Source organism: Amphiura filiformis, chromosome 10 (genome assembly GCF_039555335.1).
Source record: "Amphiura filiformis chromosome 10, Afil_fr2py, whole genome shotgun sequence".
NCBI lineage: Eukaryota > Metazoa > Echinodermata > Ophiuroidea > Amphilepidida > Amphiuridae > Amphiura > Amphiura filiformis.
Window position 1 is genome coordinate 43,346,604 of NC_092637.1, and position 27,895 is coordinate 43,374,498.

At 36.4% G+C, this 27,895-nt stretch overlaps 1 protein-coding gene across 1 annotated transcript; it reads left to right on the forward strand.

The window, feature by feature from the left end:
* The first annotated feature begins 2,654 nt into the window (after positions 1-2,654).
* Positions 2,655-21,271, forward strand: LOC140162293 (alkylglycerol monooxygenase-like). The gene is made up of 12 exons (XM_072185531.1): positions 2,655-2,771; positions 8,062-8,195; positions 8,985-9,136; positions 10,175-10,272; positions 11,405-11,500; positions 12,941-13,007; positions 13,124-13,189; positions 14,350-14,432; positions 15,310-15,444; positions 16,440-16,556; positions 17,840-17,922; positions 20,454-21,271. Exons 1-12 carry the CDS (start codon positions 2,655-2,657, stop codon positions 20,644-20,646), a joined length of 1,341 nt encoding a protein of 446 aa, XP_072041632.1. The 3' UTR covers positions 20,647-21,271.
* Positions 21,272-27,895: the final 6,624 nt, after the last annotated feature.

Consider the following 27,895-nt stretch of genomic DNA (forward strand, 5'->3'; position numbering starts at 1 on the left):
GAATCGTTAAAATTGCAACTTTTTTGATTTTATGGTTTGAGGGTTTGGAGGCGCATATCTTGGTCAATTCTTGCTCGATTTTCACGAACAGGGTGTCAAATGAGAAAGCAATGTCCAATTAACAAAATGTTTATTTCAGAATAATCCAAAATTATCAGGTTGTTGAACAGCAAGGGTGACTATAACTGACGAGTTTCTTTCTGTGCTTGGTGTACTGTATACTATATAGGGTTTCGATTCGTCTTATTTGAAACTGCTAATAATCGATTTACGCAGATTATTTACCTAGTGCATAGGTAAAGGTAATCGCACTTGACCATGAGTTTGTGCACTTTGGTCGGGAGGCCATAAAGTATCCTTATCATATCATATTAGGGCTGTGCAATATTATGAACAGAAGTTAAGGACGAAATGGGGGGGGGGGAGGCAAGCAACTTGTGCAGGTTGAAGGGGGAGGGGTCAAGCGATAAAAATGGGGAGGGGGTGCAAGTTTTAGCACACATTTACTGATTTACATGTCACCTTTAAAAAACAACTCTGAAAACAATACAGAAACTCGCATTATATAAATATAAAGCAAGGCTGGGGAGACAGGCAATTTTTGACACACCATTCGGACCCCGGCTCATTATTATTTCACAGCCCCTTAGCAGTTAAATATTTTATCGTACACTACTAATTTATTCGTTTACTACTGTACAATGAACCCTCTTCGCACAACCATATGACAAGCTGCGCACCTACATGTACAACGACTGTAGAAGGCGATCAACATGCACGTAGAACCGTCTTGGAAGCTCGAATTTCACCACGAAATCATCAAAAGGGGTCATTGGTGAAAAGATATAAGATATACAGAATAATTCCAATCTAAAGATTCGGTAGTTCCTGTAATGAAATAATCACGACAGGTAAGCAAAATAATTTTGATCTATTCTATTCTAGCACTTATTTTAGTTCAGTAATTTAGAGAAAATGTTGCCAAATAGTAATAAAATGAATATTAAATCTGTTCATCTGGACTTACTATTTTTGATAGCGACAGTATCGCGTCTCACCCAAGACGCATCATCAGGCTGACTGATCAGGTTGTTGACTATTGATCTGTGACACACTTGATGGTATGACGTCACAGGAGAGTCGCCGGGGTAGTTTCCGGATTGCTGCGTCGTAGGTCCTTGACAGGTTGGACAAGGATGTGCTAGTGCTCGACAGAGAACATAAGTGGTTTGAAAGAGGAGTTAAGGAGGCAATACATGTCCGGCGGGAGGAACCTTCGCTCAACAGAGGAGGGGGACAAGTGTGTCACAGAGCAATAGTCAACAACCTGATCAGTCAGCCTGATGATGCGTCTTGGATGAGACGCGATACTGTCGCTATCAAAAATAGTAAGTCCAGATGAACAGATTTAATATTCATTTTATTATGTTTATCTACAGGGTGTCCCAGAATGATCTGTACCGGGAAAGATGGAATTTTTTAGGTATGAAGGGCATGTTGAATGGTCATATTGTTTTGCATTTTAAGTTCTACATTATAGTTAGCTTTCTCAGATTTTTTAGTTTTTAAAAATTTGACGTTTCTAGTAGAAGTTATAGAAGATTGCGTAAAAATGATGAATTCTAAGTTTTGACAACGCAACCTATTTTGAAAATCTGTAACATTACTAACCGTTCAGCACAAAGTTATTTGGAAAAAGTTATGCAGGTATTTTAGTTGTGCCCTGTTCATATTTCCACTAAATAGCCGATATCTATCTTATTTATGACGTTACGAAGCAATCATTATATGGAATTAAGGATTTGTGGCCTAATCCAATTCTCTCTTTGGCGGTAGTTTTAAATATAGTTATTGTGGTGTGAGGTCCATGTCATTTGAAATGCTTGCAGAGATCGAATTGGTTGTGGTACAGAAAAGTCGGCTCCTCAATTTACTGTACAGCAGCGTGGATTTCTTTCAAAACTTACTGGCAAACCGGCAGCTATGTTGAGACGCAAAGAAGATTCATTAGACGATAGTGTATAACGTAAAGAAGTTTGACGAGCACGGAACTGTCAGGAATCGGCAGAGTGAAGCTTCAGGTGCTCGTAAGACTGTAAGAACTAGAGCGAACATTGCAGCTGTCCGGCAAGCTTTAAGGCGCAACCCCAACAGTAGTTGTCGTCGAAATGCTGTGCCAAACATCCCACGTTCTTCATTTCATCGTATCGTGCCATTTTTCAAAGGTATGCGAGTCGTTTTTCATCGATTTTACATTATTGCATGCCACGCCAAAACAAATAAAGGTAGCGTGCTGAAATTAACAGAATAGGTAGGAGACATATCCAACATTATAATGCTGGTATCAAAAATAGATACACTGCCCGTCTTCTATTTTTAGTTATTTTTGCAAACACGGTACAAATCATTCTGGGACACCCTGTACCTGGATGACTGAGAATATTCACAAATTTGTTGCCAAATAGGCATCCACGGTACAGAGTTGTTCATTGTGCAGCCTTTCCGCCCACGGACGGAATTAAACAGAGTTGTTTTATGTTATTAAGAAGGTGCTCTAACGCCTAACATTGCGTTTTAATTAAGTGCTTGAAAGTGAGACTGTGAGCAATGAATGACAACCAATACATTGTTGTTCTTCTCTTCAGGTCATCAAGATGTCTATGTTACAGAACACCGATCCCCTGACTGGGCTAAGACGTATGTTTTATGCTGTGACACCCAATGAAACATCATTTGCCACAACAGATGAAGTACCAGATTACATAAATGAAGTAAGGCTTCTCCTGATTCACATCAAACTGGTTAAGAAATTTTGAAACTGCACAAAACTCACACATATTTTTACTTGCTTGAAAGATATACTGTTGAGTAGGACGCCTACAATATTTTTCATTGTTTTTACAAAATTGTTATGTACTATAGTAAACTAACATACCCTGCAAAAATCAGGACTCTAGGTGTAGTAGTTGTGGCAAAATCCGAGATTTTTAATAAAACGACAGAGTCGAACGCGTACGCGATGTTCATAACACTGTACGTACCCGGCGTACGTACATGGCGTATGGCAAATTATAACGGTTACGGTTCGCTATCTCTAAGGTTCGCTATCTCTAAGGTTCGCTATCTCTAAGGTTCGTTATCACTAATTACGAAAAAGGTCCGCTATACCTAAGGTTCGATATCACTAATTTTGAAAAAGGTTCGGTATTTCTAAGGTTCGATATCACTAATTTTAAGTAAGGTTCGCTATCTCTAATTTTAAATAAGGTCCGCTATCACTAATTTATTAAAGGTTCGCTATCTCTAAGGTTCGCTACCACTAATTTAAAATAAGGTCCGCTATCTCTAATTTTAACAATCCCGGTATCCCTAAGGTTCGCTATCTCTAATTTTAAATAAGGTCCGCTATCTCTAAGGTTCGCTATCTCTAAGGTTCGCTATCTCTAAGGTTCGCTATCACTAATTTCAAATAAGGTTCGCTATCTCTAATTTTAAATAAGGTTCGCTATCTCTAATTTTAAATAAGGTCCGCTATCTCTAATTTCAAATAAGGTTCGCTATCTCTAATTTTAAATAAGGTTCGCTATCTCTAATTTTAAATAAGGTTCGCTATCTCTAATTTCAAATAAGGTTCGCTATAGCGGTCCTTATTTAAAATTAGAGATTGCGGACCTTATTTGAAATTAGAGATAGCGGACCTTATTTAAAATTAGAGATAGTGGACCTTATTTAAGATTAGTGATAACGAACCTTAGGTATAGCGAACCGTAATCGAAATTAGTGATAACGAGCCTTAGAGATAGCGAACCTTAATTAATTAGGGATAGCAGAACCTTAAACAAAATTAGTGATAGCGAACCTTAGGTATAGCGGACCTTTATTGGAATTAGTGATAACGAACCTTAGAGATAGCGAACCTTCAATAAATTAGTGATAGCGGACCTTATTCAAAATTAGTGATAGCGAACCTTATTTTAAATTAGTAATAGCGAACCTTATTTTAAATTAGTGATATCGAACCTTAGAACTAGCGAACCTTATTCTAAGTTAGTGATATCGAACCTTAGAAGTAGCGGACCTTTTTTTAGGTATAGCGAACCTTTTTCACTATTAGAGATAGCGGGATTCTGATCTCCATAGACTTTACACGTTAGTGATAGCGAACCTTAGAGATAGCGAACCTTAGAGATAGCGGACCTTAGAGATAGCGGGATGTCACCGTTATAACACATAAAGAGGACCGACGCGGAGACCGACGTCAGTGACGTTCGCCAGAGTGGCTCGCTTTGGCGAGATATGCGTTGTTAAATAGCAATACTTTATATGTGATGTGGTAGCAGACACAAATGGAGAAATAGCCAAGAATCTGCCCGGGGGTAAATTTGTCACAATTAGAGTTTGTTGCGAATTTGTAATGTTATTAAAGTTTAAAATATTGTCTGATAATAATATTTCAGACCGGAATATAACTGACATCTTGTATTTTTTAGACATTTTTCAAGGTAATTCCTACTCTCAACATTTGATAGTATTTTTAAAGGCCGATATCTCAATTTCCAATTTTATAATACCATAACTTACGAACTCAATATCTTCGCTTAGGAATGTCCGATTTCATCATGTTCATTGGGGAAAACGGCGTTATGAAGCAAAATATCTCTATATTTAAGGTATGTAAAAATCTCAAAATTGATAACCTGCCCAAAAGTGTCTGTTTTGACACGACACATTGCCTCATCTGTTCGGGCCAAAATTAAACGGGGTCATATATCTGACAGTGAAATCCAACATTTTGTGGAAAATGAATATAATTATATTTCGTATGGCTATAAACTTTGCGTCACCTTGCGATCCTCGTAAGTTATTTGTGCCCTGCATTGTATTTATACTCTCTGCCCATCCGATGGACGCGCCATGAAACAACACATAGTGTCACATATCAACAAGTATAAAGAGTTTGTTGAACTCCAATATTTATATATCCAGTGATCACAAATATTATGATATCAGATAAGGTGATTAAATAGATATTTTGCCGTTAGGTTACTTGATTGATCCTAATTGGGCTTTCAGTGTAAATAAACAAGTCATGCGTTCTCAGGTGAATCATTCCCTCATTTCAAATTGCAAAAGTTTTGGTGTCTCTTTTGTTCAGAAACCAAATATCAAGGGATTAAAAAGTAGAGCAGATCTGGACTGCAATCATAACACTATTATGATGGGAGATATAGGACACAGTATGGGATATAACCATAAGTATATAATAGCCTATTGTGCTAACATACTTATTATCATGATTATCGGATATCTATCCCGTGGGCGACAGTTGATGCTCTCTGTCGAAGGTGGCATAATTTCATGTCACCGTATAATTACACCCCGAGTTCTAGGCCTAGAAATCGCGCATATATTGATGGAGGGTGGGGGCTTTGTTTGTTTATATGAAACATAAATGATGCATGGAGATAATTTGATTATGAATTAGTTTATTATTCCCGGTAAGCACAACCCATACCTCTTACCTAGGCTCCCTCTCCCCCAACTATAATAACCACCTTTTCCCTAAGTGTCTCCTTCTCCCCCCTGCTCGCCTCCCCAACATTCGAAATCTCCTATCTCGAGCTCTCCTTCCCCTTCCCCTTTCACTTCCAATGCCCTCTACCATATGTTTCTCTTTCTACCTTCCCCCCCCCCCCACACACACACGTACTCTCTCTTTCCCCCTCTATTTTCTAATTTTTTTTAAAGTAAAAATTGCTTCAGTAAAAGTCACTAGCTTATATTGGAAGTCGCATAATGGCCTTCCATCGATTCTCGTACATGCGATTAAAGGTCAGGTATATTGCTCGGACAACATCATATCATTGGCAAGGTAATATTATGAGGACAATGAAAATGACTCTTTTTTGAGAAAATAAGACGTTTAATGCTCTGCGTGCTAGCCATAGGCCTCAACATAAAAAGTCCAAGTTTTGAGATTTTTTGTCAAAATATCAAGAGCAATCTTAAGAACTATTGAACCAATACTAGGCTTGTTTGTACTCATTTTAATGCATTTTTCGTGCTGATTGCAAATATGGTCATGAAAATTTACATTTCTGAAAGTTTTGAAGTTTAAAAAAAAAATTGAAACATGTCGTCTGCAGTCGACACCCGCGTGAAGAGAGTTAAAATTGATATTCCGCAAAAACCAACTTAAGCGATAAGCGAACGAGACAGATTTGGCCTAGAAAAACTATTACAAATTTAATGTTTTTTAAACATATGGATAAAATCAGCCGCTTCTTTTTTTATATATTAGTAAATTGTGATATTACAATTCATATGTATATCAATATCATGAGCAATATTTGGGCTAAAAAAAAAAATTGTGCTTAGAATTTCAACCGTGTATATAAACAGTGTTAAGTCCACAAACTCATGTATCTAATTTCCCTGTGCGATATTGCAATATGCTATAGTTATTATAGTTTCAGTTGGATGAAATATTACAAAGCAAACGCATAGTAACAATACTGTGTGACGCTTTGTTCACGTAAAGCAAAGTAAAGAGATCTCAGGGCCTGTAAAAAGAGCCCAAGCGTTCATTTTGACACTTTGAAACGTAACTTTAGTGTATACATGTTGAGGGGCCAAGTGGACTTACGGTCTTCTTGCGCTCAGGTCTTCATATAAGAAACTGAAATGAAAACCGAATCGCCTTGATACAAATTTTAAGTTTCTAACAAAAGGTAGAAACAAAGATATCAATAATCGTATCAAGAGGTTAGGCAGGATAATAGGAAACCACGTGACCAAAACCAAAACTAAAACTAAAACTCAATATTTGAAATGAGGCAATGTTATAAAACACCATGCATTGCCTATTATGTTCTCGATTTTGTTTTCTTTCACCTCAGCTTCCACAAAATAATTGCTTAAACGTGAACTGTTATTGTATACCTTAGTTTCAGCGTGGTTTAGCGTATGAGCACGGGTGACTTTAATGTTGAATTCAATATCGAATGATCAGTGACATCTGGGGAACTAAAGACCAGTGCCGCCAAGAGCCATTACGGGCCCGGCGAGGGCGGGGGGGATTAAAATGAACGCCTGGGCTCTTTTACAGGCCCTGAGATCTCTTTACTTTGCTTTTATGGGCCCATTAAGGGTTGTTTTCTTTATTTTTACGGGCCCCCAGCTGGGACCTCGGGCCCGGGAGTAACACACCCCCTTAACCCCCTTGTCGGCGGCACTGGAAAAGGCTTATACCGTATCCGTGTAGCATGTAATGTGTCGCATTGATGATGGCCCATTTTCACTGAGTGTCAAATGGTGTCTCTGCTGTTTAAGCCTAATTTTGAAAAACATAAAATTCCATTTTACTCAGATCTTCGACAGCGCGGTGCCATTAGCAATATACACCCCTAAATAAAATTGAGCTCGCCTAACTCCCTTACATGGTAACATTGTTTAAATAGAGGTAGTCATTGTGACGTCAACGCCGCCATCTTGTGGGTACGGAGTGACTTGTTGCTAAGATCACCGCGTTGACGCTTGACTGAAAAGGTGCGTCACGCGCATGCGACTTCCACGTTATCGGGGGCGTAATGTATAACGCATGACATGCAGAACGGCAGTACCCACAAGATGGCGGATCCCGCGGAAAATGCTGACGGCCTCTATTGGCATCAATTTGCAAGGCATGTTGATGCTCCATTTGTTGCCGAATATACCTCAAATCGTGCAAAACAAAGACTCATTTTTTACAGTGGGACCCTTGAGCTGGACAAGTGTGTTCCGCGAAGATGTTGTCACTCTCCTCATAGACGACACGCAGGAACCAAACAAAATTATCCCGTACAAGCTGAATTACACTCACGAGAACAGTGCGAAATGTCCATACATCTTTCCGCCACATTTTGCTTTCAAAGCCTTTCCGTTTTTCGCATTATATACACATGTCCGCGGCACGGAAATGCAAACAGTATATGATTGTTTCGGGAGCATTGTTAATTGCGGAAACGATCCAGCCTCCAGAATTTCAAAATTTTGTATAACAGTTTACGTTTGTTATTTTAGGCAATACCATATTTCGCGGGTGCCATGCTGTTGGAGTTAATTGTTTCTATTATTGAGGGCAAAGTAGATGAACGAGGTTCATTGGCAGATAGTATTGCATCTGTTACAGCAGGACTATTTATGCTTTCCATGGGGTAAGTATAACTTTCCTTCATAGTTGTTTTCCCATGCGTGCCAGTGCTTACAATAGTTCAACCAAATACCAGTTTACTTGTGGATCAGAAACCGGCGTACGAGATCAATTAATGCTTATCCACCAGCCTTATAATATCATGCAAACAAGGAAAGAAAGAGACTTGCAAATCGTACATCATTACAAACTAGCGCACGATATCAAATTTATTCTTCTTTCCTCTTCCTCTATATATGTATATACACCAGGCACAAAAAGAAATTCGTCAGTTATAGTCATCCTTGCCGTTCAACAACCTCATAATTTTGGATTATTCTGAAATATACATTTTGTAATTTGGACTTTGCTTTCTCACTTGACATCCTGTTCGTGAAAATCGAAGAAGAATTGATCAAGATATGCGCCTCCAAACCCTCAAACCCCAAAATCAAAAGTTGCAATTTTAACGATTTTTAATGGGAACGCATCGTTGTATTGCACGAGCACCACGTTCCGATCAATAAAAGCTCACAATGTATAACAGGCACAATTGAATCGTTGAAATAGCAACTTTTGATTTTGGGGTTTGCGGGTTTGGAAGTACATAATTATCTTGGTCAATTCTTGCTCGATTTTACGAACTAAGTCCAATTAACAAAATGTATATTTCAGAATAATCCATAATTATCAGGTTGTTGAACAGCAAGTATGACTATAACTGACGAGTTTCTTTTTGTGCCTGATGATGATGACCTTGACCATGACCACAAAGACAAAGATAAATAAAAACAACTGTTCATTGTTCTTTCAGAGCAATGATAAAAGGCTTTGAGATTGTTGCATTTGTAGCCATTCACAGACACTACAGCTTGATGAATTTGCCATGGGATAGTCCATGGACTTGGATCATGACATTTCTGGCACTAGACTTCATGTATTACTGGTTTCATCGTATGGCACATGGTAGGTATGGCATTTGTCATTTATAATCATTACTGGTGGACACACGGTAATTCGCCCAATAAAGACTTTGTCACCGACCAGTTCCAAATATTGCTTAAGTACAGGCCCTATGGAGAAACCAATTCTTTTGTTATCCATTCACCCATATAATAATAGCAATCAGATTTTGGGATGGATGTATACACAGTGATTTGATTATAACAGAAACACATAATCATTATTACTAACAGAGGGCGCTGTTACTGTACTAAAGTACGTGGTATTTTGACAACGGATACACGTGACCATACGTATGCTAGCATACAGCATACTCTTCCAAGCACGGTCTTCATAAACTACGTATTGTCACAGTGTTTTCCATGTACAATATGTGTGTATTGGGTATTCACAATTTGGATTTGTTGCGAATTTGTGATGTTATTAATGTTTAAAATATTGTCTGATAGTTTCAGACCGGAATATAACTGGCATCTTGTATTTTTTGAGACATTTTTAAAGGTAATTCCTATTCCCAAACATTGTCAATAATATTTTCAAAGGCCGATATCTCAATTTCCAATTTTATAATACCATAACTTACGAACTCAATATCTTTGCTTAGAAATTTCCGATTTCATTGTAAAAACTTCAAAATTGATAACCTGCCCAAAAGTGTCTGGTTTTGACATGACACGTCACATATATGGATTATAGACGCGTCTGCCGATCCTGTCAATCAAACTTGTTAGTAGCGCGTAAAAGGGAGGTTGATTCATCTGGTGCTTTCATCGTAGAAAAGGAATCTCTGATAATGGCGGAAGATGTCTGCATGTTTGTATGTTTGAAGGTGTTATATTTTATACATATAATGCAAAGCGAACAATATATAGTCCAATATATTTCCATACTTTAACTTTTTATAACTTAACGAAGGTAAAAGGGCTCTTTCCAAAAGAACTTTTTTCCCAAAGAGTTTTCAAGTATATATGAACAATATTCTTCAAAAACTGACCATTCTGTTTTCATAGTATAATAATTTTTTGTGTACATATTTCACAGAGGTGAATTTTATTTGGGCTGCTCATCAAACTCATCACAGTTCTGAGGAATTCAACCTTGCCACAGCTCTAAGACAGCCACTATTTGAAGTTAAATGGGTAAGTAATATGACGATTATAAATTTATATTGCAATAATAACAGTATTTATTAGGGCTATTCCACCCCCGTAGACAATACATGCTGAGGGCAGGTTTTTTTTTAATTGTACAATGATGGTAGTGTTGAAGAGGACTACTGCAATAATGTTGAAATGATTATATGATGATCTGTTTAAATGGGGTGACCGGTAAGAAAAAAAAAGATTAGTATCGAAAAGAGCGGCATTGTATTCAATTTATGATTGCAGACATGCACAGTGATGAGTGCAACGCTCTAATCGGACACAATAGATGAATAGATGATGCATTCCGTTGATTATACCTATGTCACTCTTCAGTTGGAGGTGAAAATATTAACCCTTGCACCAAAATAATTGTGTTAGCTAACATTGGTAGACATTTTTTAATATTAAGGGGTGGGGTATGAACGTTTGAACAGTATTTTTTGTGGGACGTGAGAGCAGATCAGACATAGGCCTATCGAATTGCATTTTGAATACGAAGCATATGTCCTTCTGTTATCAAATAATTTGATTATTTGAATTTCGCGATATGATACACATTTTATGGCAAATTATTAAAAAGTGATATTTATGATATTTAACCATCCTCGAAGTAAACTTAGTGTATGTAGCTGGGATGAAAAGCCGACGATCAATTGAAAATGTTGACATTTCATATTGAGGATATACATTTTCCCCAAAAGACCTTTTTTTTTTTTGGTGTTTTGGGAAAAAATCCATATCTTCAATACGAAAGGTCAAAATTTTCAATTGATCGTCGGCTTTTCATCCCAGCTACATACACTTTAAGTAAATATCATTAGATTTAGAAAGCTTTCTTTGAGAACTGTTAAATATCAAACAATTAAAATATAACAAATTTTGATAATTTGTCATTTGTATTATATCGCGAATTTCAAAAATTTAAAATTATCAATTTGATATCAGAAGGATATTCCTCGAATTAAATTCGAAATGCCTGATGTGCTCTCATGTCCCAAAAAAATACGGTTGAAACATACAGAGCTCTGTGAAGTATATGTTCTTGAAATGAACGGCATATGTTTTTCTTACTGTACATCTGCTTTAATAAGTGTTTGTTTTTGAAAATATTCTTTAATTGCTCCAGATGTTTAATGCCACATTAGCTTTCTTCATTCCACCTTCGGCTATATATGTGCATATGCAGTTCAATACAATCTACCAGTTTTGGATTCATACTAGGGTATGTACTTGTATGTCATTTTATGGGATTATTTCCAACCTTACGTCCCCGTGCAGGTAACAACTCTTCTGTCTATATTGGTAAATTGTGCTTTACAAAGTCCACTAGTTTACTCACGTTTTTAGACGTTTCATCTTCCGATCGAAAGACTTCATCAGTAATGCGATGAACCAGCAACACTCCTACTCTCTCCTCCAGTGGGTGTAGTTATTTGTAATAGCTGGTCATATACGTGAGTGAGTGAGAATGTCCCTTCATCGCGGTTGATAACGTTGCCCCCTCCCACCGTTTTCTGATGCACATTACTTCTTTAATCCATCTGTTTTGCTTGCATGAATCTTTGTCGATTACTTTAGCTCCCTCCCTATCAATGACATGATTTTGCTGTGATACATGGTCTGTGATGGCGGACTTCTTAATTTCGTCGACCGTTTCGTTGTACAGCGTGCGTGAATTTCCTCCCTATTCACTTTTCGGATTCTTTTAAATGTTCTTTCAGTCTTACCCCGAAGGGTATGCCGGTTTACCCAATGTAGGACTTCTTGAAGTTTTTACATGGTATTTCATATACACAATCTAAGGTTTAGTGGCTTTGTCTTTGTGGTACCCGAGGTTTTGTTTTAGCGTATTGTGTGGCTTCATCGCTGTCTGGATGTTATGCGGTATCACTTCCATGCCTTACTACTTTCTGTGTCCTTGTCCTTTGCTTTCTTCTTCACTTTGGTCTCATCTCTGATCTGATGTTTTTCTTTTTCAATAGCCCAGTTAGGATATCCACATTGATTTAGCGCATATTTGATGTGCTGCTCTCCTGTTGCGTCTTTCCGATCTAATAGTGTTCTGACTTCTCCTAATTTCTGGTGTAAGGAATGTTGCGAAGCGAAATTTAATTATTATCTACCGCGATGAAGGGACATACTCACTCAATCATGTATATTACCAGCTATTACAAAGAACTACACCCTCTGGAGATGAGAGTAGGAGTGTAGCTGGTTCATCGCCGGCATTACTGATGAAGTCTTCCGATCGGAAGATGAAACCTCTAAAACGTGAGTAAACTAGTGGACTTGTAAAGCAATTTGATATCTAACAGTCATGATGAATTTATTCAAGGAACTCTTCTGTCCTCTTTCATACACGGTTGCTCCATAGAAATTAATGTACGAAACTGAAATTGTTTTCTTTTTACATTTTGTTGACCTATAAGAAAAGTTCCGAATATGGTTGGGCATTAAAACAGTACCTGTTTCTAGCGTTTTAATTGTGTTTATCTTTCTTTGAAGGTTCCGCACTGAATTACCCCTAAATCCAAGACAGATAGACACATAAATTAGTATCCCGGTAGCCACATGTACGTTACTTTCATCATGGGTAAAGCTCCCCGGCCCCGTTATAGTTTTGACCACATCCTGATAGCACACTTACATATCTTTTGTGCAGGTCATCAAGTCTCTAGGTCCATTAGAATATATCCTGAATACGCCTAGTCACCATCGAGTACATCATGGTAAGCATTTTACAGAAATGTACTCATTCTTTATTAAACATTTAAAAAAAAACGCAAAATCTAGGTCCACCGTGACCGGAGAACATGGAAATAAAAACGATTGTTTCCTCCTACAGGTCGTAACCGTTACTGCATTGACAAAAATTATGGTGGTACACTGATTATATGGGACAGATTATTTGGTAAGTCTATAAAAGATGACAATTTTATATTATTAGTTCTTGTCAATCAAATTCAAATTACACATGGCCAGTGATTGGTTATTATCGCAACCGAGGGTACCACTCTAGTTTAGGGGCGTACCAAAGGTTGCGGAGGGAGGCACCCGGGTTCGGGCCTTTAAAATGTTATTTAAATGAATTAATTAATACATTCATTAATGGATATTCCTCAGGATCATTTAATGCTTCAATGTTTGTAGCATATTCAAAACACATCTATTAGCTACCTCTGTCAATTATTATAATTTTAAACGGTAGTTTGAACATTCAGCACTCCAGGGTCAAATTTAGCACACCGGGGTGTGCTGGCTCATAGAAACGCCCATCTTAACCAATTACGGGCTGCGCTGGAGTTTGATTGACGGATCGTCACATGCGAACTATTTTTCTCTAAGATAACCCATTTAGCGGCAAAATGACTGCTCATATTGGTTTCCGTTGGTTTTAATCTGTATACCTAATAGCTTCTACGTACCAATTCATGTGATTTCTGTCACTAGGGAGCACTTGATTGTGCTAATGTGACCTCAATAATGCTATGCTATAGCAAAACATAGGATGAGTTTTTTTTTTTTTTTTTGGGGGGGCAGTAAAAGTTTCTCAAACGTTTCTCAGCAGAGGGATTCAAAAGTTTAGCGGACCACATAGAAGCGGTCAAAAGTTTAGAGCAACACAATTGACCACCAGAGTATATATTAACGGACGTTTTCTTATCGCATTTAACTGTCCCCAATGAGTCAACTAGTCGTTCAACTACTCAGTTGTTAACGGATAAGCCTATCTTAATACTAATTATGGAGAGTTTGTCCGTCTGTCCGCGCGCTATCGCGTGCGCGCGGAGCTATTGCGTGCTCGCAGAGCGCGTACGCGGAGTATCAACGGGCGTGTGCGCGGAGTACCGACGGGCGCAGTGCGGGTATCAGAAAGCATTACAGTGTGCATGTGACTAATAATATTTACAGGTGCATCTCATCGGACCAGAACCAGGTAAGGCCTATTATATAGCCATATAGTAGTTTAAAAGGTCATTAGAGATAGGCCTATTATGAGAACCACCCAACACGAGAACCGCGAAATCTAATATTTTATATTATTTGAATTTTTCGGATGCTTTTATGCAGGTACCTTTGCAGCAGAGCAAGATGAAGAAGTTGTCTATGGTCTCGTGCATCCTATACAGACGTATGACCCCATTACTCATCAGGTACAAAAATCATTACAAAGTCATTACAATTGATGATCAATTTGAAAGATAAGAAATAGGTAGTTTTATTATACAAATACTAGATTAAGATTTTACACCACCAGATAGAATTATATGGTTGAATTTCACTTCTCAGAAAAAAAGCATTAAATAATTTTAGCCAAATTTGGATTGGCCATGATTAGTAATATTATTTCCTGCAAGTGTACCACAGATGGGAGAGATTGAATAACTTTTAATGATTTTAAGCAGCCTTTTCTTTACAGAAACGGCATCGTAGACTTCGAGGGCCAGTCGTAAAAAATAATGACGGTCAACCTATGTTTTTTCCCAGCCAGAGGGATCAGGCAAGGGTTGATTTCAACCATCATAGCTATCGCTTAAAACTGAGTCGCTCCTGTGAAGAAAAAACGTTTTCTTAAGGCAAATTTATCTCTATTGGACTCTGATTTGGTGGTGTGAGATCTTAAGGGAACGAAGCTTTTTGTCAAAAAGTTTTTAGAAATTGGTCTTGTGCCAGACAAACAGACAAACAAACAATCCATGAACTTTTCCTGGAGACGGTACGCCTGAGTTCGATTCCACGTAAATATACGCATGGTCACAACTCATGAATGTAAGTGGCCGAATAATGGTCATTTTACCAGTTGAACGCCTTGTTTGAAGTCGTGCTTGATGACGCACTTTGCGTCGTAGAAAATATTTTAGCCAATTACACAGGGCTCACGATGATGCACTGTCAGACGGTTTGTGGGGATAGAGCGAGCGGAATCAAACCCCAATGAATCTGGCGGCGGAGGGGACTATTAACGTTACCGCTCATAATTCTATCCGACAAAGAAGGCTTGTTACCCTTTGTTGTGCTTTTTTTCTTTAGTTGTGTCATATGCAGTGGATGTGGCAACAATTTTGGTTGCAACAAGGTGTCGTCAACAAGTTATACGTCATTTTGAAAGGTCCCGGATGGGAACCTGGAAAACCAAGGCTTGGAGATATACAAGATATACCGGATGTAAGTAGGTCAGTTACAGTATGCGTGTCGTGCGCGGGAATATACTTTGCATGTGCGCTACCTCATGGACTCGTCGATTAAACTACGGGTAAATTAAGATAAATAATCCCACAGCAAAACCCTAGGATTGAACTTGATGTTGTGTTATAAAATATGAAAAAATGTTGAAATGTTTTTGAAATTATGTATGAGTGATAATTCGTGTAGTGGTCTAAATATAATCACTCGGTGAAAGATGTATTATTTAATTTATCCTCCCGTTGCGACGCGTGGAATATATGACATGTGGAATAGAACAATCCATCTTTCACCTTAATAAACATTAATAATAAATTATTTCAAATAACCCCACTAACGGGGTCTTCAAATAACCCAATTACCCATCGATTAGGGTCTGTGCAATAATACTGTGCCCGGGGGAGGGTAAAATGGGGGGGGTATTTTGGTCAGGTCGAGACGGAGGGGGTGATTGTTGGCACACATTTACGGGGCACTTTTTAAATAACACCCTCTAAATATGTCTCGCGACGATAGCGTCATATAGACCATTTAAAGTTTGCAAAATGGGAACTAACAATTTGCCATATGAAGACCTGAGCGCAAGAAAACCGTAAGTCCACTTAGCCCCTCAACATGTATGCACTAAAGTTACGTCTAGTTTTTTAGGGTTTTATAATGTTTAATACATGTTCGAGGGTGAAAACATCATGAAAGGTTGTGAAAGATTTGCTTTGGCCCCTGAACATGTATAAAACATTACCAAACTATACGAAACTATACGCAACTTTAGTGTATACATGTTGAGGGGCCAGGTGGACTTACGGTCTAGTTGTGCTCAGGGCTTCATATGCAAAGAGATTTGTTGACTGACCGACGGAGGGGGGGGGGGTGGCAAACAATATTTGACAGGCCGAGAGGAGGCAATTGTTGGGAAGGGCCGAAGGGGGCTCGTAATTGCACAGCCCCTTAAACAATACAATATTTTTATATTGCAGATTAAGTATCCGATGCCAAAGTATCGGACACAGATTCCTGTTTGGTGTCAGGTTTATGTGGCAATACACTTTTTACTGAACGTCATAGCCATGGATATGTATGCCAGCAAATATGAGGTTAGTTCAAGTTCAAGTTTATTTCACCATCATATCATAATTATATACAGTAACAATTACAGTTAGTATTGGTCCAAGGGAAGTACTCAGTACAAATGACCATACGGGGACGTGCCGCAAACACGGGTAGCATTTTCGGCCTTGTGGTATATCAATGACTCCTTTTTCTTTGGTATATGGATGGGTCCTTTTTTTTTTCAAAGTGTTCTCATTATTTTTTCGGAAAATAGCCCAATTTTGCCTCAATCTAGCCAAAATTTTTGAAATGTTCCCAAAAGTTTTGAAAAACTTTGTAAAAACTAAGACAATTTGGGTTAAATTTGGCCAAAAATTATGACTTTTGGTTTATATGGGTCCAAATTTCTTGAAAAATTGGTATATTGATTATTCCACTTTCAAATTCTCAGCGGCACACCCTAGCAAAACCAAACTTGAGTACCCCCCGGGTATTGGTGCGCTAAAATTCGACATTTGCGGTTGGTAATCGAGAGTTGTATAACGCCTTGGACAAGTTCTGAAATGTTTTCAATTTAAAAACGAGATCAAGCAAAATGAGTCAAATGTCGAGAAAAGTCAAAATTCAGTTTTCAAGTTTATTGTCAGGGCTTTATTTTGATATTACCAAATTTGCGACTTTATTAGCAAAAGGTTAGAAAAGATTGCCAGATAACGTTTAAATGTCGGGTTATATAAATTCTGCAAAATGTTCTAACATAATGTTATTTAAGTGTTGACACGAAGAATGTCCTTCTGATATCAAATAATTTTGATTTTTTGAAATTCGCAATGTAATACACATTTTATGGCAAATTATTAAAAATGGATATTTTTAATATTTAACAGTACTTGAAGTAAACTTTATAAATCTGATGATTTATACTTAAAGTGTATGTAGGTGGGATGAAAAGCCGACGATCAATTGAAAATTTTGACCTTTCGTAAAGAAGATTTTTTTTCCCAAACACCAAAAAAAATTAGGTCTTTTGGGAAAAAAAATCCATATCTTCAATATGAAAGGTCAACATTTTCAATTGATCGTCGGCTTTTCCTCCCAGCTACATATACTTTAAGAATATATCATTGGATTTATAAAATTTACTTCGAGGACTGTTATATATCAAAAATGTCAAATTTTAATAATTTGTCATACAATCATTTGTATTATATCGTGAATTTTAAAATTCGATATGTCTGATGTGCTCTCATGTCCCACAAAAAATACTCAAAACGCTCAAAACGGTCATTCCAGATCCCTTAATAAAAAACATGAATTTTTTTTCCAGATGCACACAGCTTTGGTAGCTTTAATCGGGATAAGCTTCCTTATTTACAGTTTTACATGCGTTGGGGCACTCTGTGATGTCAAGTAAGTTAAATTAAGACAATCCTCCATTATCAGCAATTCTTAAGTGGGTGTGGTTAAGCTTGCGTGTAAACGCTTAATTCCTGGGTTTCATTTATAGGGTGCACAACTTACAAGTTCCCGGCCCCTAAGTACTTTTTAGAATAAATCGAAAAATATTTGACGAAATGCAACGGTGTAAAATGGTATGGGTAGCCTTATTTGTTTTACACATATGGTCCAGACTATAGCGTCACACGTCATTGCGTTTGGTCACAATGGTTCATTATGTAAACAAAAGAGACCGTTTTTACCAGTGTTAAAAGTTACATCTGAGTCCATAGGAGGCAACTCTCAAACAATACAATATGCCAGGAATATTCATGTGTTTGTTAAAGAAAACTTTATCTTTGGTTTTCTTCTTTTTCAAAAGCAAAGCAGGTGCTTAATTCTTTTCTCTTTAATGATAAATGGCTGAATTGGGTGGGGTATGTACTGCGGTGAGAATAGACCATACATCGCCAGTAGTTCATCACATGTGAAAATTATTTTTTTAAATGCCGCATTTGCCAAATTTCCTTCGCGGTCGAGCAATAGGTTTGCTGGATGAAAATGTACCAGTGAAAGAAATTTCTCGTCGCGTCGTATGGGAGTTGCGTCTAAGGCGATTCGAAAATTGGGAACAAAACTGCAGATGACATCAGGAGAAGTGAAAAATCTGCCAAGAGCACCTCGTGGACGTGCCACGTCTGTTCGTCAGGACATGTCAATAGTTAATATGGCTAAAACCAGTAACTGACCCGAACTTTAATAAACAGCATGCGACGATGTTGTAATGTACTTGTTAACAGTGTAGGAGGACACATTCCCTACTGAATATCTAGACTTTAAGTTTTATTTCCATTACAAACACATGAACAGACCTGACATACTGTATTGTTTGAAAATTGACTCCTATGGACTAAGGTGCAACTTTTCAAACTGCCTCTTTTTTTACATAATGAACCATTGTAACCGAACGCAATGATGTGTGACACTATAAATTGGTCCAGATTTGTGAAACAAATAAGGTTACTCATAACGTTTTACAATTTTACATTTCGGTAAATAATTTTCGATTTCTTTCAAAAAGCATTAGGGGGAACTTATAAGTTGTGCACCCTATATGAGACAGCATACTACAATGGCCACAAGATTATCGAGACGCGCTATGGAATGTGAACGTTGTAAGCGTATGCCTAATGCATATACGCAGACGCGATCGCAGAACGCGCAGTTATAAACAAGTGTCGTTCTTAGTCAGTAGGGGTGGTTGAACAATGGCATAATTTCGGGTGTCGATCATGTATCAGATCATGTACGATCAATGAGTAGTGAAAACGTGTAACACGCTTGTATAGGTGCGCGTATGTAGCGAGTAATATCATATGCGGTGGATGTGGCAACAATGAGACTAACGCGTAATACTCTCACACGCGCTTGCAACACGCGAAACTGAAGTGTAAAGTTGTAAACAAGTTTTGTTCATTTTGATAAGGGGAGTTTTATGACGGTACTATATTAGAATAATATTTAAGTGACTAAAAATGATTTTTACTAACCTCTATTTTGATTACTATGGTAAAATATTGGACCTGCCTGTAGTCCATCTCACGGTAGCGGATAGTAAACCTAAAAAATCATACAGTTTGTTCTAGTGGAAAATAAAATGAGAATTCTTTCAAAGCGATGAGAATTGGAACAAAACTATGAAAAATTTCGTCATCCAAATAAATGAAAAATACTAATTAACATGTCAACAATCTGTCACATGTCTTAAATGTTCTTATTCAAAATGATGTTGCATGTAGTTGACACAGAGGAGGCTTAAAGGCATTCCTACAATGCACTATGATTGGGAAATTTGATCAATATAACCTAATTTTAAAGGCAACGTCCCCATTGCCACACACACAAAATGGTAATTTTAAAACTGCAGCCAACGAGCTAATAGTTGAGACTTATGACTGATATTTGATTTTCTGACAGGAAACATTCATATTGTCCCACTGCATTAATTTTATTCCTAAGTCTTGATGTTTTGAATGTTAAATAATAGGATGAAAACACCAGATATTTGCACACAATCCCAATGCAAGGCATGATCAACTGTACCACATGTGTACAAAAGCCAGACATACAAGGTCAGAAACCCCATTGGCTTGTGGGAATGTCTTTAAACATCCTCTGTAGTTGACACATAAATCAATATTTTTCTTTCATTTGGGTGAGAAAATTTCATAGAAATGAGAAAATTTTAATTGCTCATAGTTTTGTCCAATTCTCATCGCTTTGAAAGAATTCTTATTATAAATTTTCCACTAGTGTCTCTAAGTAAAATCAAGGGAAGTTTTAATGAAGGTAATTTGTTGCTAAATGGTATAGTTTTAGTGATTAAACTATTATTTAACTGACTAAGAATGTGAATAACGATGGGAATCTGTTAAAAAACAATTATACGACTGTCCTGAAAACACATTTTTACAATTCTTTGAAATGTCTTTCTCCTTGTCTAGATCCTATGCATCAGCAATGGAGCTTATCCGCTGTGTGCTGGTCCTGTCAATGGATGCTTATATTACAAGGAGTATGCCAGACTATGCTGTCATGTATTATTATCAGCTCGTCGTATTAAGAGTTGCATTTGGACTCTCTGCTCTCATCTGGATTCCACAAGTTTTGATCAATGGGAAGAAGAAAGTAGCCTAATAATCCAAGACACAGTACCATCCAAACAGAAAACAAAGTGTAAACATGGTATTGTAAATAGTGTAAAAAGTGGATCAACGTCTAGGCGGAAGGATATTTTAAGGAACATTCCTTTAACCTTAACACGCCCAGGTACTACAAAATACTACTTGAGAGGGCGCAACACTAAATCACTACTCATTTTATGTAACAACGAAATTCGGCTAATATAGTCCATAGTGAATATGAGATTGTAGTGACCATATCTACCGACATGTTCACTTTAAATCACTCAATATCAGCTCATATGAATTCGACAAGTGTCTTCAATGATAACATGCAGAAAAAACCGGACATTTTATCTCAAAAGCAATTCTCTGTGGCGGATTAAGACAACTTCCGATTTTGAAATGTGAGTGGTGAGTTTAGTGTATTTTTAGGTCTTATGTTTTGCTCCGCAAATAGCGAAAAAAGTCGATGGCCATCGATATATGCCGACAAAGGTTTTGGAATCTACAGAAACAGAGCTTTAATTTGATACCAAATGGCAAGTATTGTAGGGACTCCAGGAATGGCGCTTGAAGTAGGCCGAATTCCCACGTTATCCTATGGGACTCTGAATTAGTGTTACGCCCCCTTGTAATATATGCACTGTATTAAAGTTCGTTCGTGGTGTGATGACGCAATCGCCCCAAGTAATATATAGGCACGGTTTCGCTGGCCAGCGAAGCCCAAGATCCGTGACAAAGTGTTGCAAACCTAGTGCTTGGCATGCGAGGGGTCTCGGGTTCGAACCCCACCCAGATCAAACAACTCCTTTCTTTGTTTTCTCTTTGTATTCCGCCCTTCTTTAGGGTTAATAAAGTAACTTAAGGTTAATAAAGTAACTGGAGTGTGCATACTTGGAAACGACAACCAAATCGGCAATTATCGTATATTAATGGTAAAAAGCAATATTAATCTGGTAACAATTATTGACGACGACATTTTGTGTCGTTACCGGGTATCAACTAATAAGCATGTGGCATGTATAGCGTTTTTTTAGCAATTTAAGCAAATTTATTTAATATGTGAATTAAATGGTAACAGCACCACAGTTACATGAATCTTGTTTGCATTCTTTAAAAGTGTGAGTAATATAAAGTCAAAATACCCGGAGCAGAGGTTCAGGTTTAGCAATTTACTCAACATGGTAGGTTAGGAGTAACCTGCAGCTATATGATGAGTAAAAATTTTGACTAACATAAAAAAAAGGAAGGTTTTATTTCAAACTCTAATGGTGACCCGCAGGTCAAATTGCTAGAATTGTACATTAAACACAACTAAACAGACACAATGCAATTTGCAGGCAGCAGCTTAATCAGCGCCAATATTGCAACATTGAAACAAACAACTATGCAAACATCCAATCCAACCCAACCCCATCCCCCAGTGGCAAGGACACAACACGTTGGCACGAGCGGGGCTCGAACATACATCCAGTATTACTCAATATCAGTTGAGTCAACTTCATGTTGCTCAACGGTTGAGCAAACAATTTACTAAAATACAGAGCAAAATATTACTCCATGAGGATTGAGGAAGGTTTTACCACTCTGTTGAGTAAAAAAGGTCACAGCTCAACTGTTGAGTAAGGTTGAGTAAAGGTTAAATTTAGGCATCCATTTTGAAGAACACGTGATAGCATAATTGAGGCTCTAATTTTGATATTTTGTCTAGTTTTTCTTTACTGGACATATATTATACTGAAATGTGATGGACATAATAACATTTCTTGGGATGTAAATGGTGAGTAGAAATCCTGAAATGGATTGGACAAACAAAGATAGCTACCAAAATCACAAAAGTGAAGCTAATGAAAAACTACCTACTCTGATGCCATAGGTGACGAGAAATGTATTTTCCTAACATAAGTGTAGCTTGGTTGTGGAAAATTCTACCTATGGCTTAATTAGGGTTTAGTGAAATAATGTTGCTAGTTTAACATTAACCAATTAGTTCATTAAGTCATAGAACCACTTATTCCTATTTTACATATCAACATTTTTTTCTAATGTGTTAGCAACGCGTATCCAAACTTTTAGCGAAATCTGTTGATAGTAAGCTTTCCAAAATAAGGTGACTATAAAAAGGCATGGTGCTTGAATGTAGTAGAAATTCAAACACTAGTAACAAACGATTACTAAAATGAGATTTCTTAACCTTTACGTTTAAGATTTTCTGCAGATTTCTTTCATACGATATTTATTTCCAGAAATATATAATTTTAAAGTGGGCTACATGCATCAAATTTGTGGACAGAAAATAGTAAAATAGAGCGTATCCTTAACAGTTGTTTTTATTCTAATCAAAACCATCGTTTCCTAGTTTCCTCAAGGTGCATCATATTTCGCTGCCAGATAAAATACAAGAGCAACTTTTTATTGTATTCAAAAACGTAAATTGACAAAACAATTCTTGAACGTTATAATCCATGTTAAGTTGTTTTTATTCTAATCAAAACAAAATTTTCCTTTCATGTTGGAGTAGATGAGTCAGTTCTTTGAAAGCTTCTTTGTTCTAAAAAGCCTTTGTAAGATGAAGCTGACAAACGCTCTTTAGTAACCTTAAAGAAGCAGGAACCAAGACAATGTTTTATTACCAAATAGAATAGAATAGAATAGAATAGAATATAATAGAATAGAATAGAATAGAATAGAAACCTTTTACTTGGTATCAAAAATATGTATAAAAAATACCCTGGGATAGGATTTGCCCCCTCTTTAGGCCAAAAAAAAATTGTTGTGTTGCCCTCAAGTGGAAAAATGGGAAATTTGGGTAGGGCGGTCGGATTCTTTTATTTTTTATTTTTTTTAAACCTTCAGTTTTTAAAAATCCCCTCAAATATTAAATAATGCTTGTTCAATTAGGGGACATTTGTCAATTTTGACTTTTGTATACCTGTTAGACAACAATTAAAGACTAGTCTTACAATAAAATATTAATTTTAAGTGAAAAACATTGAGTTTTTGAACAAATCTGTAAAAATCATCATTCAAAAAAAAAAAAAATTGCGACCCTGATTTTTCAGGATTTAGGGTAGGACGGTCCCGGGGGGATCACTCACATAAATGGTCTGTACGCATGCGTGACCAAAAAAACAAGTAAAAGGGGGTGTTTTTTTAGGCAAGGCAAGTTACGCGCGTGACGCGTTTAGGGTCTAAAAAACAGTGATTTTCAAGAATAAGGGTAGTTTTTGAAACTGGACAACTTGTTTAGGGTACCTTTTCAAATTTTCGGTAAATTATGAGTCCAAAAAGGGTACATTTGTTGCATTTTCACCAGCCAAAAACTCATTTAGGGGGTAAATTCTACACTAAATTACCTTATTAAGGGGCTAAATTTGCTGGTAGGGTAAAACTCGTTTAGGGGGTGTTTGAAAAAAATTTGGTCACGCATGCGTACACTGCCATATTTGAGTGGCCCCCCCGGGAGGACGGTTGAGGGCAACACAACACATTTTTTTTTGGCCTTATCATGTGATGCTCAGCGAGTGTTCTGTCTCATCTATTGACCAAATATGGTCACATAAATTGAAGAAATGTCAACTTTTGATTGGAATCGAAGTGTCTCTTTGCATATGCATGTTACTAATTTAACCAACGCCCACATCAGCATATCCCCTTTGTTTGCCTCCCCATTTGTATGGTATAGTACAGTATCTTCATTCAGCAGAAGTTATTTTGACTCTCACCAGTCTGCAAATAATAGCAACATTTTTGATTATAACTGGAACCTATTTTACTTCAATCTGGAACTGGTTTAACTTCATGTTCAAGAAAGTTTGTTTAGAACTTTAAAGTTACGCACCATATTATTCCTCATTGAAGATTCGCTAGCTGTTACAATTAATGATACCACTTTCATCAAACTGGTACCACTGTGAAGGAAGCTTACCTGTTGTGCAGTACATGTAGTCATCAGAAGAGTTTTTGCTGAACTAATTAAAGCAGGTAAGAAAACATCACTTATTCGTAATATGAATTCGGCATAGTGTCGAATACACAAAATCGTTGTTCTGAATAAATGGTTTTTGAACATTTTTGTACCAGTCCATTTGCCCTTTTAAAATTGACACATTTAGCCGAGTCTATTTCGCATTTGGGCTAGACAGAAAAATGACAAAAAAGGGACATAGAGGAAAAATGGCCGCTAATACAGGGCTCAAATTTTAAAAATGGTCGAATATGGATAAAAATAACATCTAATTGTATTCCTCTTATTATTAGAATTAAGTATTTTAATACTTAATTCTAATCTGAGATTGGTCAAACTATACTTAAAAGTATAGTTTGACCAATCTATGATGTACAGTTCTTGAGTTATAGGCGTAAAAGTGAAATGTCAAATTTTGGTATCCGCCATTGTCCACAGAATTAACAAAATAAAAAATGCTCCGATTATGACCAAAGTGATCTCAAATTGTTCCGCTTTGAACTACATTGAAAACAAATAATAATGTGCTATATCTGAGGTATTTTCCCATATGTCCTTTTTTGTCCTTTAAAATATGTTGTTATTATTAGGCCACTAGCAAGCAAAAACATTGGTGTTCCAATTTTGTCTGTGTCCGCCGATTATTCTACTTAATATGACTCGTTTTTTATGATCAATTATTTGAAATGTATAATAGAAGTGAATGTACAGTACTGTATTTATTTACAATCCTTTTAATTTCTAAAACAATTAAAATAGCCATTGGAATTTACAGCTTTTCGGCTGTATGAGAAGTCCCAGCCGAATACGTATTCAAATACGTATAAACTAGAACTCAACATTGATTCTGGGTATTTGTGCAGAAATTGCTGATATTCTTAGGGATTGCAAACTTAACGTAAAAGTTATAAATAGTAATTCATACTTAGGAAATGCTGGTGAAAATCTTATGTTTCTAAGATTTTAAAGCAGAAAACACAATTTTGGTATATTATTATAAGAGTTTCCAGCTTCGCGAAGGTGCACTCACATTATTACGTCATATCGACATTATTCGGGGAATATTTGTACTTATTTAGGTAGGAGTCCTATAGCTATACATTGGTGTAAAATATAGCAGTATAGGACAATTATTATTAAAAATAATTGCGTGGTTTCCTGCTGCACTCTACACTAGATCTACACTCTAAATTAGAAAGACTTAAAATTTAAATCTTAGTTGAGACTTAAGATTTTTTTAAAAGTCTTTAAGATTTATTTTACGCGGGGTTTGATTTAAATTTTCTTTGGGATCGGGAAAAAGAAAATCTATTTTTAAATCTTTCGAAAGACTTAAACATTAAATATGATTCAGCTTCGCTTCATTCAGATTTATCGGAAGGAATATGTCGAAAAAACAATGTGATGAGTTCAAAATTGGTCGGTGCTTATATCAGAAAATGTGAAATTCTACCGGGTGACGTAGCAAATTACGCCTCATAATGCCGCATATTGACGGCCATTGAAGGTGAATGTCAAATTTGACACGCCCATTATCAAATAGTTCTCAACGTAGATTATATCAATGCCCTTTTGCTGAAGTTCTGTATCGTTACTCCTCGAATAATAACGAGGTGTGAAAATTCTCACATCTGTATGCTACTAGCTATAGGCCTAAACATGATATAGATGAAAACTGGGCACAAAATTTATTCAGCCGTTCCATAATTATACGTGTTAATGATGAAATAAACAATCGTTACTCCTCAAATGACAATAAATATGTCTACAGTTTAACGAGGTGTAAAAATTCTCACATGTTGTACATAGGCCTACTGCGTAAAAATTACCTGTGGACATTAATGATTCAATATTTAATCGTGGGAAAGATATTGTTTTATTAAACGGTAATGTAAAATCATAGATTTAGTCCTCTGATCTATTTTATAATCCGACGGTGTTAATCATGCTTTCACATAGTGATTGAATAGGCCAATGAGAAACATTTAACCAGACATTTAACACGGATTCCTTAAATTGAATAAATATAACATTAACCACATAACAACTTTATTTCACGGACAATAATAACCTATTCATATTCAAATAGCAATATTTTCAAGTTAAAGTTACACTTGCAAGTTTGGTGCTGTAATATTGCTAGATTAAACATGTATTTATAAAATAAAATAAATATTTTATCAAACTGTTGGTGTAAAAATCATGCAGGCGCTATCATTTATAGTAACACGACAAAAACACGTTTGAAAGTTTTTTTAAACTATTTGCTAAACAGGGTAGAAAAATAAAAACATGCTGAAGTATCAATCTGATTCATTTTTTATTTTCAATAGGGCTAATGATACTCTTCATCATAAAACATAAAACAATGAAGTAAATGTCATGCAGTTTTTTACCAGGCTGTTTTTCTATCAATTTAAAACCGATCAGCCTCAGTTTCTAATTATTTGATACAGTATACATAATAAATTGTGTTTAATGCTTTAAGGGGAATCTACTATAATATTATCTAGTATTTATAACAGGCCTACCCTAATTGCATTAGGCCCTTCACAATTAATTCTTAGTTTCCTGTTTCATGGTTGAAAACCAGGCATGAGGCGACTTTTAATTATTAATTATGAATTATCTTTTATTTTCTTTATTTTAAAATAAGTGGTCGCAACCTATATCAAGCCATTTTGACTAGGAGCATGCATTTAATTATTTTACTACTATGTTTGATTTTATACATAAGTAATGGCACAATTAGGTTCTATGTTTATTCATCATTATAGATGATATGATCAAAGTCAGAAAGTAGCAAATGGTAGTCATTAAAAGTTATTTTTAAAGAGAAAATCCAAAATGTAAATAAAATAATTAAATATTTAGCAATTCTCTACTTTGGACGCGGGCGGGAAACAGGAAACTAAGAATCAATTATAATTGGCCTTATACTAAGAATAAGAATATTAAGACATGTACTAGTAGGTAAGTGCAACTATAATGCAGAGGTGTTTTAAGTTTGTTTTAGGGCTACCTATGATTTTTGGAAACTATAAAGAAATTCCACAATTAAACTTAAAAACTAATGTTCATTTTATTTCCTTAAATATCGCTGGTTGAAATGTTATGAAATGCAAAAGAAATTAATTGATATCGTGTATTGTGTCGTAGTTTACAAAGATTTCATTTTGCATTAAATCATTAAAGCGTCGGAAAAACTTCAATGCATTAATTATTGTTAACATTGCAAGTAATACACCAAAACAAAGAAAATGAATATTAACAAATGATATTAACGCGTTAAAAT

Coding starts and splice junctions, on each gene's coding strand:
- LOC140162293 (XM_072185531.1), top strand. CDS start 2,655: ATGTCTATGTTACAGAACACCGATCCCCTGACTGGGCTAAGACGTATG. Junction 13,008..13,123: donor TCACCATCGAGTACATCATG/GTAAGCATTTTA, acceptor TTCCTCCTACAG/GTCGTAACCGTTACTGCATT. Junction 14,433..15,309: donor ATGACCCCATTACTCATCAG/GTACAAAAATCA, acceptor TTTTTTCTTTAG/TTGTGTCATATGCAGTGGAT.